Genomic DNA, 18,353 nt, shown 5'->3' with positions numbered 1-18,353 from the left:
ATTAATGGGAGTTAGTTATGTAAGCATTTATTATTACATATAATTATCAAAAATGAATTTTAGATTTTGTATATTAATGACACTCTTTATAATGATTGAAGAATGTTTTTATGTTTTTTAGAAATAAAATTTTTTTAAAATAAAATTTTTAAATAATTTATTATAATATGTATAGATTTAGTGTTTAAAATTTGAATTTATTTTCATTAGTTTATTGTGTGTTTGTGAGATATAGTGCTTGGCAAATAGAGATCTCTTTCTCTCATATCGTCTTTTAGTCTGTTTGTTTCTTCATTAACATGGAGAACATAACTTTTCACATTTTTGTAAGAGGTTTGGAGATTGATCTTATTGTTAGAACAATGCAGGGACGTTTTTATATTACTAAACCTGACGATTTTGATGGAATGTTATATCCTCATTTTGGCAAATCAAACCACATGATGATGGTGTAGATCATCTTATATCTATCCAATTAGCTAGACCCATTGGGAGCAACCATGTTATATCTATCTAATCAGCTAGACCCACTGGGAGGAACCATGTTATATCGTTGATAAAAATATAACAACAAAATACTTGGTTGTTCCAATAATAGGAAAGTCAAGCAACACTACATCAAGAACACCAAAGCAAGTCATTATTGATCTTACAATAGAAGATTCTCCCATAGGTACACCACTTTAGAAGAGTGTGGTCAAGTACTTATTGTTTGAGGAATCTCGTGCAGGTTTTCTTCATAGAATGTTATTAGAAAGCACACATATTGAGAAGGTGGAAGAGATTCCTCAAATCTATAAATGGTAATGTGGCTTTTGAGTTACTGAATGTACGTGATTCTTCAACTCCAATGTACGGAATGGAGCAAGCACATGATGGCCATTGTTGGGTGAAACCCGCCAGAGAGTCATGTGAAGTTTCCTAGAGTAGTACGAAAGAGTTCCTGTGGAGGCTTATTTGAGTGCACTTATGCCTTATGTGGAAGTAGAACTATGAACGGCACATCGAATACAACATCATGGATTAGTAAGCTTATTATCTTGGCTCAATTTCAGTAAACCTTGATTAATAAGAGTATTTATTTTGGGACTTTGTAATTTTCAAATAATAGGCAAGCTCGCTGGGCTTAACAACACATGGATATGGCTCTCTAGCTTGTTTCTACCGCGAGAACAAACATGTATGTCCATTGTCGAGGAATGTGTGGTGCTACATTGTACTATTGTATGCCTACTGCTGACCCACGTATGACCAGATTAATGACACATCAAGGGGAACATTTGCATACGGTGCAAAGGGGCACAGTAAGGCAGGCATTGCAAAAGATAAGAGAACTTGTGCAAGAGGTAGTTTCATAGGTAGCTACAAGTGGTCTAAGGAAGATACAAATGGATATCACAAAACAACTTGTATTGGATGCAGTTGTCACAAGAGGCATACAAAGGATGGATCAAATATTAGCAACATGGAGTTGTCACTATTATTGAAACCCATGCATCCCCTAATTCAATGTTAAAGGTAATTCGTATTCCATATTGATTTTAATTTTTAGATTATTCTTGTCAACTTAAGTTTACGTAAGCTATCCAATTCTCTTGTAGATTCAGGAGGGATGGTACGTTTCTAGGACCAATGGGTTAGTGCAAGGAGCGGAGTCCAGTGTCCTAGAATTAAAGAGACAATGCACTTTTGTTGTCTTCCATGGTAGTCATTTTCCTAGACAACGAGTCAGAGCGATGTTACGTGTTTAAAATGTCAACAGGTCTTGCATCAGGTTTGGATTTGGTGAACCGTATGTGCCAAACAGGAGACGATGATTTGAGGAGGTCTTGGGTTTGTTTTGCTCACGTCAGGCATGTACAGGTATGGATAACAACGACTGCACGTGTATATGATCCAAGGTACAATTTAGTCTTATTAAATTCTTCAAAATTTTAAACTTATTTTCAGTTGCTTTCCAAGTGTTATATGATGGCATGTAGAGCTCATGACAATTGCGACTTATGAAATGAAAGGGGAGAACACACTGACATAAGTTCTTTTCTGGGAAATTGGGTTGATGAGGATGGAGCCAACTAGAGGGCAATTAGGACAGTCTATAATAATGGATCAGAGGATATATTGGAAGTTTTTTTTAGCGTTCCTATCTTTTCCATTGGGAACAAAGCTTGAACATCCATATAGTACAATATGTAGTCAGAAATTTTCAAGAAGAGCACAAGCGACTATGTCGTTATTGGTGTTGTGCATTGAGTGAAGAAGAGACACTCTTGAAATACTGACACATTAGATTGTGGTGGATAAATGGTAAATTTGCTGATGCAAGCTTACTAGCCTCGATTAATGGCTTAGTTGGTGGCATACTAGATATCCCCATTGGAGGAAGCATCTTGCAGGGGGTAAGTATTACTTTCTTGGATTTGAAAACAAATAGCTTGCATTTGAAATTTGAATTGTTAATCTAATCTTTTGCTACAGAATGTTGTTAGAGCTTACAACTTTGATTCTTATCAATTAATCTTTTGTTATAGGAGGTGGACGATGCCACTTTGTCGCACATGCCAAACACCGATCTAGCAAAAATGAAACATGCAAGTTAGTATTATCACGAGAGGGTTTTAAGTAAACCATCTCTTTAAATGATGCTGCTATTTTATATCTCGCTCTAATCCCCTCTCACAATCCATGAAGAAGCATGCATTCATGCAAGAATATCACGAAGTAGGCCCTACATAACAAAGTTGATGGAGAGGGCCATAACATCAAAAGCTCCAAGTTCGTCAATCACCACCAGCAGATTGGTGGGGGAAGCAGTGGCACTCCAATGCATGTACAGCCAAACTATATTGGTGTGACAACATTACAATTAACCAGCGTTGAAAACCCATAGTTATAAATCTTGAGGAAGATAACTCATCACATCGTCCAGAGTATGTCACAAAAAACCAACCACGCAAGAAACAAGGTAGGAGATTAAAAGTTCCACCCATTATTCCTTCATCTCTGCAGAAGGTGATCACAATGCAGAGGGATTAGCAACTAAATTAGAGGTGTAAGAAATTTTGGAGAATTATATACACAACTCAATGTGGGCTATACGTCAAACACCTCTGCATAGCAAGGTCACTTGCCAAGGATGGTCAGGTGGCCAAGTAAGAAGAGCATCAAGAACTGCAGGCAAGGTGTTCCAACTCCATCTTTCTATGGGAATGAGAAAGTGGTTAGGGGAGCACATGCATAAATTCATATGGTTTTGGAATAGTAGTGTGGATCATACTTGGAGAGTATGTAATACCATCTATTAATCACCTTCTAGACCTCCAATTGAATGTCCAGTTGGACGAGGTACAAATCTTACTGTGGATGAGGTTCGAGCACTGGAGGCGCTGGTGGATTTGTGTTGCAAAAGGGACTACCCCAAGAAGAAAATGATGTAGCCCATCGGTCAACAAAGTACAGAGGTGGCATATTGGATATGGCAGCTAAGAGAATAGATTTAGCAATTTCAAACACAACTACAGTCTTTGAGCATTTGGTCATTAAGGCTAGATAGATGCAAGTGTTTGTAATTGAGACCGAGGAATCCCTACTATGTAATGAAAAATACCGGGTGACTATGGGAAAGAATCCATCATGCACATGTCCTAATTTTCAAATTGGGGTAGGGCCTCGTAGACCATATTATGCATGTGAGCACCTTTATTTTGTATATTTGCATATTTTTAGGTTAGATGCAAACTATAATATGTTTATACATCAACCCACTCTAAAAAAGGAGGACCTAATGAAAATGTTCAGAACAACAAGAGAACAATCTAAAAAGGACCTTGTATTATTGATGACATTGTACTGTAGTTTTGTGAAAAGGTCCATTTTGTAATAATAAAATGTCCTTTGTATCATGGTTTGATCAACTCTTTAGGAAGGTCTATTTACTTTTCATTTTTTAAATGTTTTAGCAGGACAATCAATATAGTTGTATGTCAATGGCTGGAATATGTTCATTTATTATTCCAAGGTCTATTTACTTTTAGTTTTTAAATGTTTTAGCAGGACAATCAATATGGTTTAGTAGGACAATCAATATGGTTGTATGTCAATGGTTGGAATATGTTCATTCATTATTTCAAGGTCTTCTCAATGTTGATGTCTACATAGATTTTCTTGAATATATTACTTACTCATGCAATCCCTTTTTTTACACACAACACTTATCCATGCATCTACTTTTCTAAATTTAGGGAATATCCATGAAAAAACCTTTTTTTCTTTTAGCATGATGTATCTATAAATATGACCCCTGGCTCTTACTCTTATCCTCACTTCCAAATCTTATTGCCTCCCACTCCCTCTTATCGTATTTCTCTCCCTCACCATCATTCTCTACCTCAACAACCCTCACCATCATTCATTAATCTTTGTTGTTGTCTCATTATGTCTTCTTCTAATGGCCCCAACTATACTTTTAAGGATACCCTTGATAGGGTTTGCAAAGATTTGTGTACAAAAATAGGCGAAGATGCAAAAGAACATCTGAAAATCACAACAGAGGCCCGTAGTCTTTGGAGCAAGATGCTAGCGGATGAACCTATTGATTCCAGACATTTGTATGTCTGGAATATGAAGTTGGCACTGCCTCAGCACTTGGCGGAGTTACAGGTACATTACTGAAGAGAAGGAGGAGTCTCTTTGACGAGACGAGATCCTAAGTTGAAGAGTAGAGTAGCCCATAAAAGCGCATAGGTGTAGGAATCCTTATGTAGTTATGGTATGTTCTCTTTTGTAAACAATATTTAAGACTGTAGCCCTTACAAGTACATAGATGTCTTTAGTCTTCTCCTGTAAGAATGATGTAACAACCTTTCTGGAATAAAGTGGTCTTTCAACTATAATTCACCTTGTCTTTTTTATTAGTCACCTTGTCAAATTTTAGGTTTTTTGTTGTTTTGAGGACACAGTATGTGATCCCAATGTAATTTCTTTTCGGGAGTAAAATTATCTCTTGCCTGCAAATTGGCAGCTATATTATCCTATTCAATTTTGTATTGTTAATTGTTCTTCATGACATACTTGCTCTTCCAAGCTAAACCCTCATTATATACGTATCGTAGCACCCTAGTAATTGTATACACATATACCTAGGAATGATAAATAATATAAATACTAAAATAAATTAAAAACAGCAAAAATCTAAAACAAATTTACATGTATACATTGCATATGTACACACTTTTCCTTACACTCATGTGCACACATTTTAACTTACACGTGCACACTCTCTACACACCCATGCTCGTACATGCACAGTCTCTACACCCACACATGCACGCACAATCACCCACACATGCAACCACCACTTGCACACACACGTGCACAAAACATGAGCATTGTATGTGCACCACAAACCCACATGTATGCATGTACATGTACCTCCTACACATACATGCACACAACACATACACATACACACATACATGATAAGATACACACGTACATGTATGTACACATAGCACCATCCCTAAAAATTGCCCCCTTAGCCTTTTTTAAATTCCCCCTTCCCCTCCTAGAAAACCTTTCCTAAAATTAAAAACTGTCTTGTTTATTATGTTGCCAATGTAAGCCATATGGCACTGCAAAATTTAAAAAAATAAGCAAAGAATAACATTAGTTGAATTGCCACGTGGTAATATAGGACACGTGGCACCTAAAATAATAATAGTACACCATGTGGAGGCCACATGGCACAAAAAAAAAACTAATTTTAAAGAAATGTTTGTTGCATCACCACATGGTAACACATGCCATGTGGCATAAATTAATAAGTATATAAAAATGATTTTTAAATAAATAAAAAAATATAGGTTGTGTGTGTGTGTGTGTGTGTGTGTGTGTGTGTGTGTGTGTGTGTGTGTGCGTGCGTGCATGTATGTGTTACATTTCTATGTTCTCTTTGAGGTCTTCATCTTTTGGACCTCTAGTTCTAGTTCATTAGCCTTTTTAGGGGGTACTATAGCCTTTGGTCTCATACCTTAGCCTCCTTAGTTGTTTATTTTGATGGCATTCTGCTTATTGGTAGCCATGGGTATTCCTTTGGCCATTGCACTCATTTTGCTTTAGAGCCTTGTGATGGTGTGAAGGGGAGATGTATGAATAATCCCACCTTGTATGCTCAACAAGTTAAAACTCATCAAAGTGGTAGTAGATGCTTCTACCAACGGGGGTAATTGTCACCAATCCTTGTAAGCGTGATCGAATCCACATTTATGGCATGTGCCTCCATACATGTGCCTCCATAAGAAATTACGATGGGGTTTGGCATGGGATTTGGAGTGCTTGGTATAGTCAATTGGTGAATTCTATTCATGATACCCATAGTGATCATATTGTTGAAGCTCATATGGGTCTTGTTGGTCATCATAACATTCATAGCTCTCTTGTGCCTCATTTTTTATATTGAGTATTGTTGTATTGTTGTATTGGTGCTGTTATTGGAGAGAAATCGATTGAGGTGGTAATACCAAAGGTGGATAAGATAATTGATGGCCTCTATATATACCTTGTGATGATAAGGGGAGCTCTCTTATTCGTTTTTTTAAATCCCTGTGCTGGGCAGTGTCATCGAGTATTATTGTACTGTTACCGTTCTTGGAGGAATTAGTCGTCGAGATGGAAGTACTAAAGGTGGATAAGGTAAAGGGGTTTTGATAGGTAGGCACTGGAGCTTATGCCTATTGAGGAGTGATTAGTGGGACTAGCAAGGCCAATGGTTGCCTTGGTATACGAAGCATATGCCGTGGTGCTAGATTCCACCCTATTAGGTTTCATTGGTACCAACAATAACCTGTGTCATGGTTCTCATGGCACTAGGTGGCAATGAGCATAAAATTGTTAATGTCTAGGCCTCAGTAGTGTCCGAACACTCTATACTTGTATGATTTTGACGGTAAATTGTGCACTAAACCATATCTCTACGTGGGAATATGTCTAGTTGTCTCGCTCGTGGGGTTGGCCCTAGACGGTTAAGTAGATTTTCTACTAACTCGTCGATGATCATGTCCTTAAAACTAGGACTCTAGCTAGTGTGTGTTGGTTGGGCACCCTTGGCTGATGAGGCTTTGGATGATGCGTCCCCTATCTCTTAGTTTGGGTATATCCTTGTCTTGCAGATTGTCCACTAGATTTGCAGGCAACCCTCATCAAGATATAGTGTCTAGATTTGTAGAGATGGTCATGAAGCCTCATCAAGCTATAGTGTCTAGATCTGTAGAGATGGTCGTGAAGCCTCTTGCTCTTGAGATCAATTATAAATCGATAAATCATCTAGCCTTTTATTGCGGGTGGTGCATCTTATATAGAGGTACTTGGTTCTAGTAATGTTATCTAGCATTATTTCTCCCTCCTCCTATGGTGCTTCTATAATAAGCTCCTGTGGAGAGTGGGACTCCTATTTATGTTTTGTTAATATGCTTTGATGTTGGGTGCATTGAGGAACACTTTTCCCTAATCCCTAATGGTATAATGAAAGAGACATGTCTTGATTATCCTTAGGGGCTGCTTATTGGTTGTGGTCAGCTTGGGGTAAACCTAATCCCTAATGGTACAGTGAAAGAGACATATTTTAATTGTCTTTCCCACTCTATTGAGGGTTGCTTGTTGGTTGTGATCAGCTTGGGGTAAACCTACCTCATGCTCTACATGTTTAAAACATTATGGTGTGGACATGGTTTGACTGCTTCTTTGAGGGAGCAAACGTTGCAGTTGCTAGTCCCGCTCCCGCTCCTTCATTGGTGCTACATCCAAAGATAGGGCAGTTTAGTTTCCTTTTCACAAAGTTTATGACATCGTTTACAGAGCTAGTTGGCTAATCTAGAGCTCGGAGGACATTGGCAACCCATGTTTCCAAGTGTTTTCTCATTTCTCCACTCACATCTACGTTTCATTGGCTTATTTCTTCCCAAAGCTCCTTGCTTGAGGTGGATCGAAAGGAGTGACCAAGAACGCTTTCAGTGGATTTTGGATAGATAAAACCTGCTTAGTGTAAGTAGGTATTAGATAGATATACACCTTCCTTTCTATTGTTACCATGCTTTTCCATGACGAGCAGAGAGCAAGAAGTGTGCAAAGCATTTTAGCCTTCTTAATAAGGGAGCACTCTACGAGTGCTGTTCATTGAGAGGAAGTGCACTACAGTTGATTGTATTGTTGTTTCCCATAATTAGTCCAGATCGGGTTCACATCAAAGGCTTTTAGTGCTTCTGGAGATTGGTTTTAGTACTTCTAGAGCAAATATGAAGCTAGTTTTTGACACTTGCTTTTGTTAGGCTCATGATTGTAGGTTCATGTTTGCAAACTTACGTGTCGAGGTTCACGTCTCTAGACTCATGTCTACATGTTTATATCAACATGCTCACATGTTGAGGTTCGCGTATCCAGGTTCATATCTATAGGATCAGGTGTTTAGGCTCACATTTATAGGTTCACATATTCAGACTCACATCTGTAGGTTCACGTGTTTAGGCTCACGTCCTTTTTTTGTATAAACTAGGTTCATGTACTTTCCTTTTATGAACTAAGCCTTCTTGGGATCCAAAATTTTAGGAATTGGGCCTATGATAGGGTGGGTGTGCAATTATTGGGTAATAATGTAATATTACAAAGAACAAAAAGTTTTCTTAGAATTTATAGCTAGTATAGATTTTATGAGAGGAAATCCTCAAAGGACAAGAGTAGGTATGTCCTCACAAGTCTTCAAGATAATATTAATTGGTCGTTAATGTTAGGTGTACTTACCTCTAGACTCACGTTTGTAGGCTCACGTATCTAGATTCACGTCTTTTTGCGCGGGACTGTGACACACATACCCAACCTAAAAGCTAGTTTGACTTGGTTTTTGGAGGCATTTAAGATATTTTGGACTTGATAGGGTGTGATTAAGGGTTATAAATTATTGTTATACAAGTCATTAAGTGTTTATTTATTGTTTTTGTTGGATTTTCATGCTTCTAATCTACCAATTCAACAATGCATAAAAAAATTACATGAAAATTTTGTAAAATGCATGAACACAATTAACAATCCCACTCTAATCCACACCTAATGAAGCTTAATGCTTATATTTTCGAAGTAGATCCCACTCCTAGTCACAATTGCTAAGCTATTCCTTAGCTGAATGCAACAAGATCAAAGCCTTATGGGCTTCAAAATCATCCGAATTACACAACGACAAGTCTGTCTATCTTCATTGGGAGGGATGGCCAAGATCTCAAGAAGTACCTACGGGATTTTAAAAGGTACTACAACACGCATAGAGATAGAACCGAAGTACAATGTCTTACCCTAGTGTCTATCTTCATTGGGAGGGATGGCCAAGATCTCAAGAAGTACCTAGGGACTTTAAAAGATACTACAAGACTCATGAAGATAGAACCGAATTACAATGTCTTGACCTACTTTTAGGCTTCTTTAAGACCCAAGACTGACTTGGTATGAAGCGTTGAATGAAAAGAAGGCAAAGAAGCTTTAACTAGAAGATTTATTAGAGAGTTTCAAATTGTGGAAAATTATGATCAATGGTCAATTTGAAATAACTTGCTAGAGAAAAAATGGTGTCTTATGCTGGGTGTGTGCATCCCAAAAATGGGAGGCACCAAAACCCCTCGTGTTGGATGGGTCATTGGTGTCCTCATCATGAAACAAACAAAATGAATACTCATGAGTGCTTCGCTTACATGGTATAAATACCAAAATGGGAGGCACCAAGATCCCTTGTCTGTTGGGTGAGTCATTGGTGTCCTCATCATGAAATAAACAAAAAGAATGCTCGTAAGTGTTATGCTTACATGGGATAAACACCATCAAGGCCATGTCATGGTGTTAATTAAGATAATCCATAGTCCATAGATCAAGATTATTATTATCATTAAAGTGAGACAATAGAGGTATAGACACCTCTACAAGTATGGTATTTGTGAAAGAGATTCTAGAGCAGCAAGCCTTCTCTTATTATTTCATTCTTAAATTTAAAGACTATGCTAGAAATGGAATATCTAGTATTGCATTAGTGTGTGCGAGTGTTAATAAACACAAGAAAAATATATATATTTCACAAATTGTAAGGAGAAAAATAAATATTAATAAAATGTCTAATGACAGCTCAAGGTCAATAAGTGGTAGAGATTCTTACATTGTATCATACGGCGTTTAAATTGTTCAAATCGCATACACTCAATGGTACTTGTTTTTTATAAGGAAGATAGACTTTTCACCCAAGGGAAGCACCACACTTGCATCCATCCACCAATTGAAAAAGTAGCTATAACTAAACCAAGCAAATTGGGTAGGTAGGCTTCAATAGTGCAACCTGGTTGTTATTATCCTGATCAAGGTGAATTATTTATGGTATATATTTATGAGGGACTCGTGTAAACTTGAGAACTATTGTTGGTATATTGAATTGATAAACCAAAAGGTCTCATTAACGTTTTGGTCTGTTTATGCCAAGATGTTAATGTGGAGGATACATATTTAAATCCAAAGTTGAACTTGTACTATATACCCCATTATTTATACGAGTAAGTCATCCTTTTTGTAGCTTAGGGGGAGAATCGAATAATGACTAAAGATGGGGAGCTAGCCACCTTAAGATTAGGCTATAAAAGTCTCAATGTATGCCAGAGATTGATAATGGCTAGTACATCAACTGAATGGTGGTAAAAACATGTATAACCAACTAGAGGCTGAATATACAATGCTGTTTCTCTTATTATTATGTTTTCCATTAAGAACCCATTATTATGTTTTCCATTAAGTACTACTCATAATTAGGTCGGTACCACCTGACTTCAAAGTCAACATTGTGCAGACCTATACAAGGCTCCTTTGCTCCAATTAGGAAGGAGGAGCAGTAGACAGCATTTTGGCACCAAAGCAGGAGAGTAGCTATGTAGAAAGATAACTTAGCTTTCACAACTGACATTTTTTAACAATAGTGGGAAATAGGATATGTCAATATTGTAATTAAAAAAGCCACTACAAAAAGACTACCAATACCACAGATGCAAGAGATGTCATGTGCAAGGGCACAGGCTAAGATACTGTCTGTTGGAAATATCAAAAGTATATGCAGCAGTCACCAAAAACATTTGCAAAGCCAACACAAAGCATGAGTTCAGAAAGCTTGATAAAGCAAAGAAGGAACTGTGGAATTTCTCAAAGTTCCTGAAGGAAGCAAGGAACTGGCATCTGCAGCATAACAGGGGAAACCATGACATCACCAGAATAGAAGAACTAGAAAACAATGTGGAAAGACTCCTCGCAATAACAAAAAAGATAGCAAAAAATTATGTTGGAGTTAGATGAGGAATCAGACAAGGAAGAAGGCTACTGTAAAGAAGAAGCCAAAAACAATGATGAGGCTGACTCCGCACTTCAAAAAGAAGAATAAAGCATCTACACACAAATGGGCAATGGCATGAACATGAGCACAATCATCCAGGAGGATCATCCAAATAACCCGAACCAGTCAGACATGACACTTCTAGAAATGATGCAAAAAGAATACACAGTGTTGTAGTACATTCCAAAATCTTGGCTACAGTGTTGCAGCAGATTGACAGATCCGACCAACAAACTGACAGATCTCCGACCAGCAGACAGTCAGATCGAACCCTGCAGCACTGGCAGATCTGACCAACAAACTGTCAGATCCAACCAGCAGGTTGGTAAATTTGGCCAGCAGACTGTTAGATCTAACCCAACAAAGAATACTCAGATGGCTGGCGTATCCGGCTCAGCAATAAAAAGTAGGCCCACGAATGGTCGGACCAGTCACTGACACAACCAGATCAGACTAACAGACTAACATATCGAGCAAGTAAACCACATTTCTTTTAGGGATAAAGTGACAGAGACCTTGAGTGAAGATTCCCATGATCAGAACTTGCAATGTTACCCAGATCTGATTGAAGAGCCAAAATCATAGATTGATGATGATAAAGGGTGCAGATGATGCAGCCGGCATGGAACAACGAGGCACCAAGGATGCTCACAAACTTAGGATCACTCATGGTCTAACCATTGCATCAAAGGATGCTGATGCCAAAGATGCATGCCCCATGGGAAATCCTAATTGGTGTGCCTTCTCACCAACATTTGCACGAAAGGCAATGGGTCACTTCTTCAAAAAATATCCAACTGTGGCATTTCTACTCCAACCTGCAAGGGCGCTTCTGACAAAGCCACCTTGAGGTTCTTGAATGCCTCCAAGGTCACAGGGCTGGGCTGCCATTTGGTGTCTTGCTGGCCATTGGCCGCCAGCACTTCAAACTGCAACCAAAATTTTCACAAAGACACAATATCACTCCCCAAACTTGATGAGATGGTGTTGTTATCTTGGAGTCTTGCCTTCTAGCCCCATATATGTGAGTGCTTGGACCATAATAAAAATTTGCACACTACCAAAGATGTTGATATCGCTCCTCAAAACTCCAGCACGGACTCATCCAAACCTTTTTTCACACGCTTGATTTCTTTCCGTAACCCTTTACCATTGTCCAAGTCGAATCTTTCCATCAAGGCACGTGGAAAAAACTCTCAACTTGATTGCACTCGAGGAGATAGTGTCTCAAACCAAACATGTGCCAAGTTTTCTAAGGCCTTTGACATAAACGTGGCCTTAAGTATCATTCCCATAGATGCCAAGCTTCTTGAATCGCTTCTATTTCCCATAGATCCCAAGCTTCTTGAATCGCTTCTAGAACCATATTATGAACTCGCCCACATCATGTGATCCATGCCTCATTAGCTCCAAGTGCTATATATAATATCAATCATCAGCACCAAAACTCAAGTGCTATACTTCAACCGTAAACACATTTTATAAAAACTCAAGTGCTATCTATATACATCAACCATAAGACAAGAGTCTTTAGGCACATCTCCAAAACCCTAAAGCATGAAACCTAACCCCCATATTTTTAACTAATATAAGGATTTCTTTTTTGGGGAAAGAAAAAACAGAAGCTAGGCCCACTTGCAAATAATCCCCAGCCATAGTTTTGGGTTTTATTGAATGTTTGAATTGAGCTTGAAAAACATAAATGAGAGAGCAAAGAACACACTGAAAAAACAAACAAGAGGAGTTGGGTTCTATAAGATGTCATACCAAAAACACATTGTTGAGTATGCATGACTAGTTTCAGCTTTTGCAGAGGAGGAAACCGGCCCACTTGAATTGACCTAAAATTCAAGACACCAAAACTGGCACACCATTTGGAGTCTGGAGAACACCTGTACTTCGCTCAAACGTGACATCGAAAGCAGGCTTTAAACTTCCAGTTATAATGATTTTGACCATGTGGAGTGGTGGTTAGACACTGACCAGGTTACTAGGGTTGATTCCTTTGGTAAGGACTAGCATTACCGCTTTTGCGAGACATCAGGGGTTTCTTTATACCAAGCAGTGATAACTGGGATTTTTGTCTTCATGTTGGTCCTTGGCATACCAAGTTCATAAGGCCTGCAAGCTCTAGAAATGGGGAGGTGTGTGCTTGGGAATTGGGGGGTTCCAGGGGATTTTCTCGCTATCATAATGTTCTTCAAAAAACAACACGATAGTAAGGGGGGATAACCACACCTAAAGCATGATTAGGTAGATAACTATTCACAGATGGATTTGAGCATCCACTTTAGCGCACAACCTTTTTGGGCCATGTTTTCCATTGGTTAAAGAATTGGGAATCGTCTTTAAATGATGAGTTTGGGGGAGACGTCTTACACCACATTTCATCCCACATTCTCATACATCATAAGGATCTCCAATGAGTGTTATTAAAGCAAGCTTAAGAGCATGCTCTTTGAGCCTTGCAATCAGCCAAACACAAATTGGTAAGGATGTAGGAATTGACATCTGCTCAAGCAATGGGTAGAGTAGCAGCTATTGATATAGCCATCACCAAACATTTTCAAAAGCATAGAAACATTAAAAAATGTGACATACCATTGTGCAAATTCATTGTCTTCGCAGGCAATTATTTTTGGTAGATGGATTCACTTGATGCCAACCTCTGTTGCTGCTCATCAATAGTCAATCATGTCAATCCAAGTCCTCTTTACCATACACGTGTGCCATACCTTAGTGGCACTAGTTTCTTTTAGAAAAGGGTGAAGGCAAAGAGAAATAGTTACTGGTGCCTACACCTCCGTAAAATGTAGAAAACAAGAGTCAAGGCCAAAAGCATTGACCTGTAAGACTGTCCTCAAATTCCATGTCAGTCATGATAATTGCATTAATTGCAGAGACCATGAGCCTGCGACATTCTTTGAAAAGCCTGAGGCCATTCCAATAAGATCCAAGAACATGCCCACTTGAGAGAGGAACTACTTGGAACCTTTAAGGCCAATGGCTACATCCATATTTTTGTGCAAAAATGGTAAGATCTTGTGAGAATCAAGTTCTCTTCTCCAACCTGTGTATTGAGGTATCATCTGTACAAGTGCACCATCTCCCCATGTATCCCTTTCAAAATCAAATCCTGAACAAAAAAGCAAGCCCTATGTTAATGTGGCAGTAAGACAGTGAGTGACAAATCCCTGGTCCAGCGGCAGCAGTGATGGCTCGACACACATATAATGACTGACCCCTTGATTCCCCTCTACGGGTATCGACAACTGAAATGCCTAAAGACCATGCATCCTTCCTCCTTTCACATTCATTATTAAGAAACCACTCACTGTGAGGGGGTGGATAAAAGAAGGTATCATGGAAAATGAGGTGGAGGAGGAAATGGTTTAGACCTCTGATGACAAGGCATTAATAGCTTGAGCTTGGTGTTGTAGGGTTACCACTTATTAAAGTTAGTCATTTGAAATGCTTCAGTAGAGATCTTGCTGTGTAGGCATTCAAAGTAGGATGTAGAGAAGGCATGATACGACCTCTAAGCATTCAAAGAGGTATGATAAGACTTCTAGACATTCAAGGAGGCATCGGAAGACCTCTAAGCATTCAAGGAGCAATACAATGATGTAGAGAAGGCATGATAAGACTTCTAGAAATTCAAGGAACACGGGATGGATAGAAATGGCATGGTAGGACGTCTAACCCACACATGGATTATGCTCGGTGTTTTCAAAGCCTTTCCTACCGGAAGGCAAGGAGTTAAGTAGTCAAACACATCACAATCAGGCTTCACTAGCAGTCTCCCTACAAGGTTGATCAGGTGTATTATTAAAACTTACACTGAGGATCTTTAAGGTAGCGTATGGTTGAAGGGCATGTTAATGAAGTACATAGTCCCAGGCCCTGCACCCATCCTCACCATCAAGGTAAGTAATAAAATGTCCGCAGCTTATAGCAACTTAAACAACATATAAAAAATACACACCAGCTGAACAAGAGCAGACTTTCTTGGCTTTCCAGAGTACTTCTGTCCTGTGATCTTGAACCAGTCCTCCAGGATCTCGTTGCGTGTGAGAATGAGATGAAGCTTTGGGAACTTCATAGGTGGAGGATGGGGCCCCCCATCAGCAAATGCCCATGCTGTTCGCCTTGACCTCTTTGAGCACCTTTTTAGGTCCTCCATGAGCACAGTTTCAGTCCTGCACACCATTATCTCAGAAATGTGAAAACCAGTAATTAATATGCTTTTTTGAAGGCACACGTGGCCCACATTCTCAGGAAAACATGTAAGTGAAAACCATGTATGTAGGCAATGTGGCCATGCATGCATGTTACCAAGTAAGTGCATAAGGTAAGGTAATGGATCATTGCATCAGAGAGGTAATTATCCAATGAATAAAAGTTGGCAATTTACATATACATGTGTGCGTGAGTGTGAAAGCATGTGAGAGTATGCATTGTTGTGTGTGTGTGCATGTGTGTGATATATGTACATATGTATGTACTATGTGCATCTGCATGTATCTATGTATGTATTCATGTAGGTATTTCTATATTTATGTAATGTAGGCATGTACGTACTTCTGTGTGTATGCAAGACTGTATATATGCATGTGTGTGCGTATGCATGTAAAAATGTACGTACTCGTGTCTGTACACATGCACATATGTATGTTTGCATGTGAAATATGACAAACCATTAATGTTACATGGCACAGAACGTCTAACAATGGAGGAGCGTTGTAAAGTAAATGCATCTACAAAGTGGGAGGAATTGCACAAACCTCTTAGGAGGTTCAATTTCCTGATCAGCAGTTGTCGGCATTGGTCGCCTCCTCCGGCTGGTGATGCGAGTTGGACAGGCTTGTTGCTCGGTTTGCTGATATACTCCATCCTGGGGGGGTCTGGTGTGTACAGATTGTTTAACTTTGCACTTTCTTAGATGCCCTCTTTCTACTGCTAAAACAGTCAGGTCAAAGGGGTCTTTTTTTGTGCTAAGCGCTACTTTCTTTGGAACAGGGTTTGCCTCTTTCAGAGGCATTTTAGAATCACGTTTCTGGCAATGATGCTGCTGCTGCTGCTTTTGTTTCTTCATTGTGGCCTTGAATACTATTTTAGTGTTCTTTGTGATCTCTGCCTAAGCGGAGGCCAAAACTAGGTTCTCTACAACTTCTCTCTCTTCAAAGCCTCTTTGTGTGTTCTTCATGCCTTTTAAAAACACAATCATGAAAACTAGGGTGTGCATGGTGTATCTGATCTGAGAGAGAGATTGGAAATAATTTTTACCTGTTTCTTTGAATCTCCTTCACCCCATTGCTGATTGCTGTGGCTTCCACTGCATCGTAATGACGGTGCTGTTCACAGGCCGCTCGGGTGCTGCAAGGGAGCATATGGTTGAAATATAAAGGAATTGGCAAACAATCACAGGTGAGGGTCTTGGCACAGTGACACTGATGTTGCCGGGCATGCATGTGCATCCACACACACGCGTGCGCGCACGTACAAAGACACACACATACACACATATATTCCCACTTCATTTGAGAGTGATGGATGGATGCATCAGCTTGTCCAAACCAGTAAAGCAAACAAACACACATACACATCGCAGAGTTATATTACCGACTCGACTGTTATTAAATACATACATGCGAACATATAAATACATCAGAATAATGCACTTTTTTTTTTGTTTTTCGAGCCGGGGTCAGCAGAATAATGCACTACATACATCCACAGTGCTAAAAATAACAACCCACAATCTGTTTTGGTGAGTACAACAAGCTTTTCTTGCTTTTCCTCACTCTCTCACTAATCCGAATTAGCCATTTGTCAACCAAATCTTCCACTAATCCAGCAATGCGTTTCAACTTTTTTTTTAAAAAAAAATCCCATAATTGTAATTGAAGCAAGATTATATTCTGTGCATTCTGCAATTCCAATCATTGCAAAAGAGGCTACTCAATTTCGATTGAAAAAGCAAAAAAAGGTTGATATATATTGACCTTTGATGGCTGAAAGAAAAGCAAAGCCACCTTACAAATCTTAAAAGCTCTCACAAACAATCGAAGCATTTCATGTTGATAGAAGTCTTCTCTGATCGTAAAACACTATGAATGTAGATGTGCAATTAAGCAGTAAAGAAATACATATTAAGCGGATTCTTTCTATTCTCGATTTGCAGTCTTCTAAATACTTTATTGCATCGGATAATCAATAATTAAAATTATCATCATTATTGAAAACAACATGGATTTTCTAGTTAGCTTGCATAAGTGCGCCTTTGTATTTGTTATTATTTAGATAAATATATGTTTAATCTATATATTTATAGGTTGTGTGAACTGAAACATGCATTGTGGTGATCTGGCAAACCATCAGTAAAGGTACCATTTGCAAGAGAAAAGGTTTGGGCACACATCGAATTGAGAAGAAAAAAAAGAAAAGAGTAAGAATATATATTCAAATTGATGGCCATAGGGAAAAGGTGATATACGCTCAGTGTATAGCTTCATACATACATATATGTGTGTGTGTGTGTGTGTGTGTGTGTGTGTGTGTGTGTGTGAGTGAAGAGAGAGGAGATGAGTATTGTGGCAAAGCTACTAAACTAATATAACCCACATGACAACACAAAAGTGCAAGGAATGGGACTTCAACCTAGGATTTTCAATCGAGAGAGAGAGAGAGAGAGAGAGTTAACATGAACACACACTCTACATCAACATAAAATATTTCAAGCTCACAAGCACCCTTGCACCTACTTATGCACACATGCACACACCGCATCAACATAAAAGATTTCAAACTTGTAAGCACGTGCATGTGCATGTGCATGTGTGTGTGTGGGGGGAGAGAGAGAGAGAGAGAGAGAGAGAGAGAGAGAGAGAATGTGTGCTTGCACTAAAGAACAATAGAGAAAAGCGCTTATCATAGAGAAAAGCGCTTATGGTCTAGT

The 18,353-nt window shown here is 38.9% G+C and overlaps 1 protein-coding gene across 6 annotated transcripts; it reads right to left on the bottom strand.

Annotated features, from left to right (window-relative positions):
- Window positions 1-12,872: 12,872 nt before the first annotated feature.
- LOC147641899 (uncharacterized) lies at window positions 12,873-17,557 on the bottom strand. 6 transcript variants are annotated; one of them, XM_086800871.1, is made up of 5 exons: window positions 17,401-17,557; window positions 16,682-16,771; window positions 16,180-16,603; window positions 15,381-15,594; window positions 12,873-15,298 (listed from the first exon to the last, which is right to left on the bottom strand). In XM_086800871.1, exons 3-5 carry the CDS (start codon window positions 16,488-16,490, stop codon window positions 15,224-15,226), a joined length of 600 nt encoding a protein of 199 aa, XP_086656997.1. In that variant the 5' UTR covers window positions 16,491-16,603; window positions 16,682-16,771; window positions 17,401-17,557; the 3' UTR covers window positions 12,873-15,223. The 6 variants fall into 6 exon arrangements, with proteins under 6 accessions (XP_086656997.1, XP_086656967.1, XP_086656975.1 ...); XM_086800841.1 differs by lacking the exon at window positions 17,401-17,557 and having other exon boundaries at window positions 12,873-14,531; window positions 15,235-15,298; window positions 16,180-16,299; window positions 16,682-17,388; XM_086800849.1 differs by having other exon boundaries at window positions 16,180-16,771.
- Between the last annotated feature and the right edge of the window lie 796 nt (window positions 17,558-18,353).

This window comes from Cibotium barometz, chromosome 1, assembly GCF_041138505.1.
Source record: "Cibotium barometz isolate CiBa-2024 chromosome 1, ASM4113850v1, whole genome shotgun sequence".
NCBI lineage: Eukaryota > Viridiplantae > Streptophyta > Polypodiopsida > Cyatheales > Cibotiaceae > Cibotium > Cibotium barometz.
This window is presented reverse-complemented; position numbering and strand designations above follow the sequence as displayed.

Bases quoted from the DNA above. Each gene is read 5' to 3' on its own strand.
- LOC147641899 (XM_086800838.1), bottom strand. From the start codon at position 17,001: ATGTGTATGTGTGTTTGTTTGCTTTACTGGTTTGGACAAGCTGATGCA. The intron at 16,300-16,681 runs GTAAAAATTATT...TGTACACACCAG, and splicing joins AAGGAGATTCAAAGAAACAG to ACCCCCCCAGGATGGAGTAT. The intron at 15,299-15,380 runs GTGTGTATTTTT...GGATGGGTGCAG, and splicing joins AGTCTGCTCTTGTTCAGCTG to GGCCTGGGACTATGTACTTC.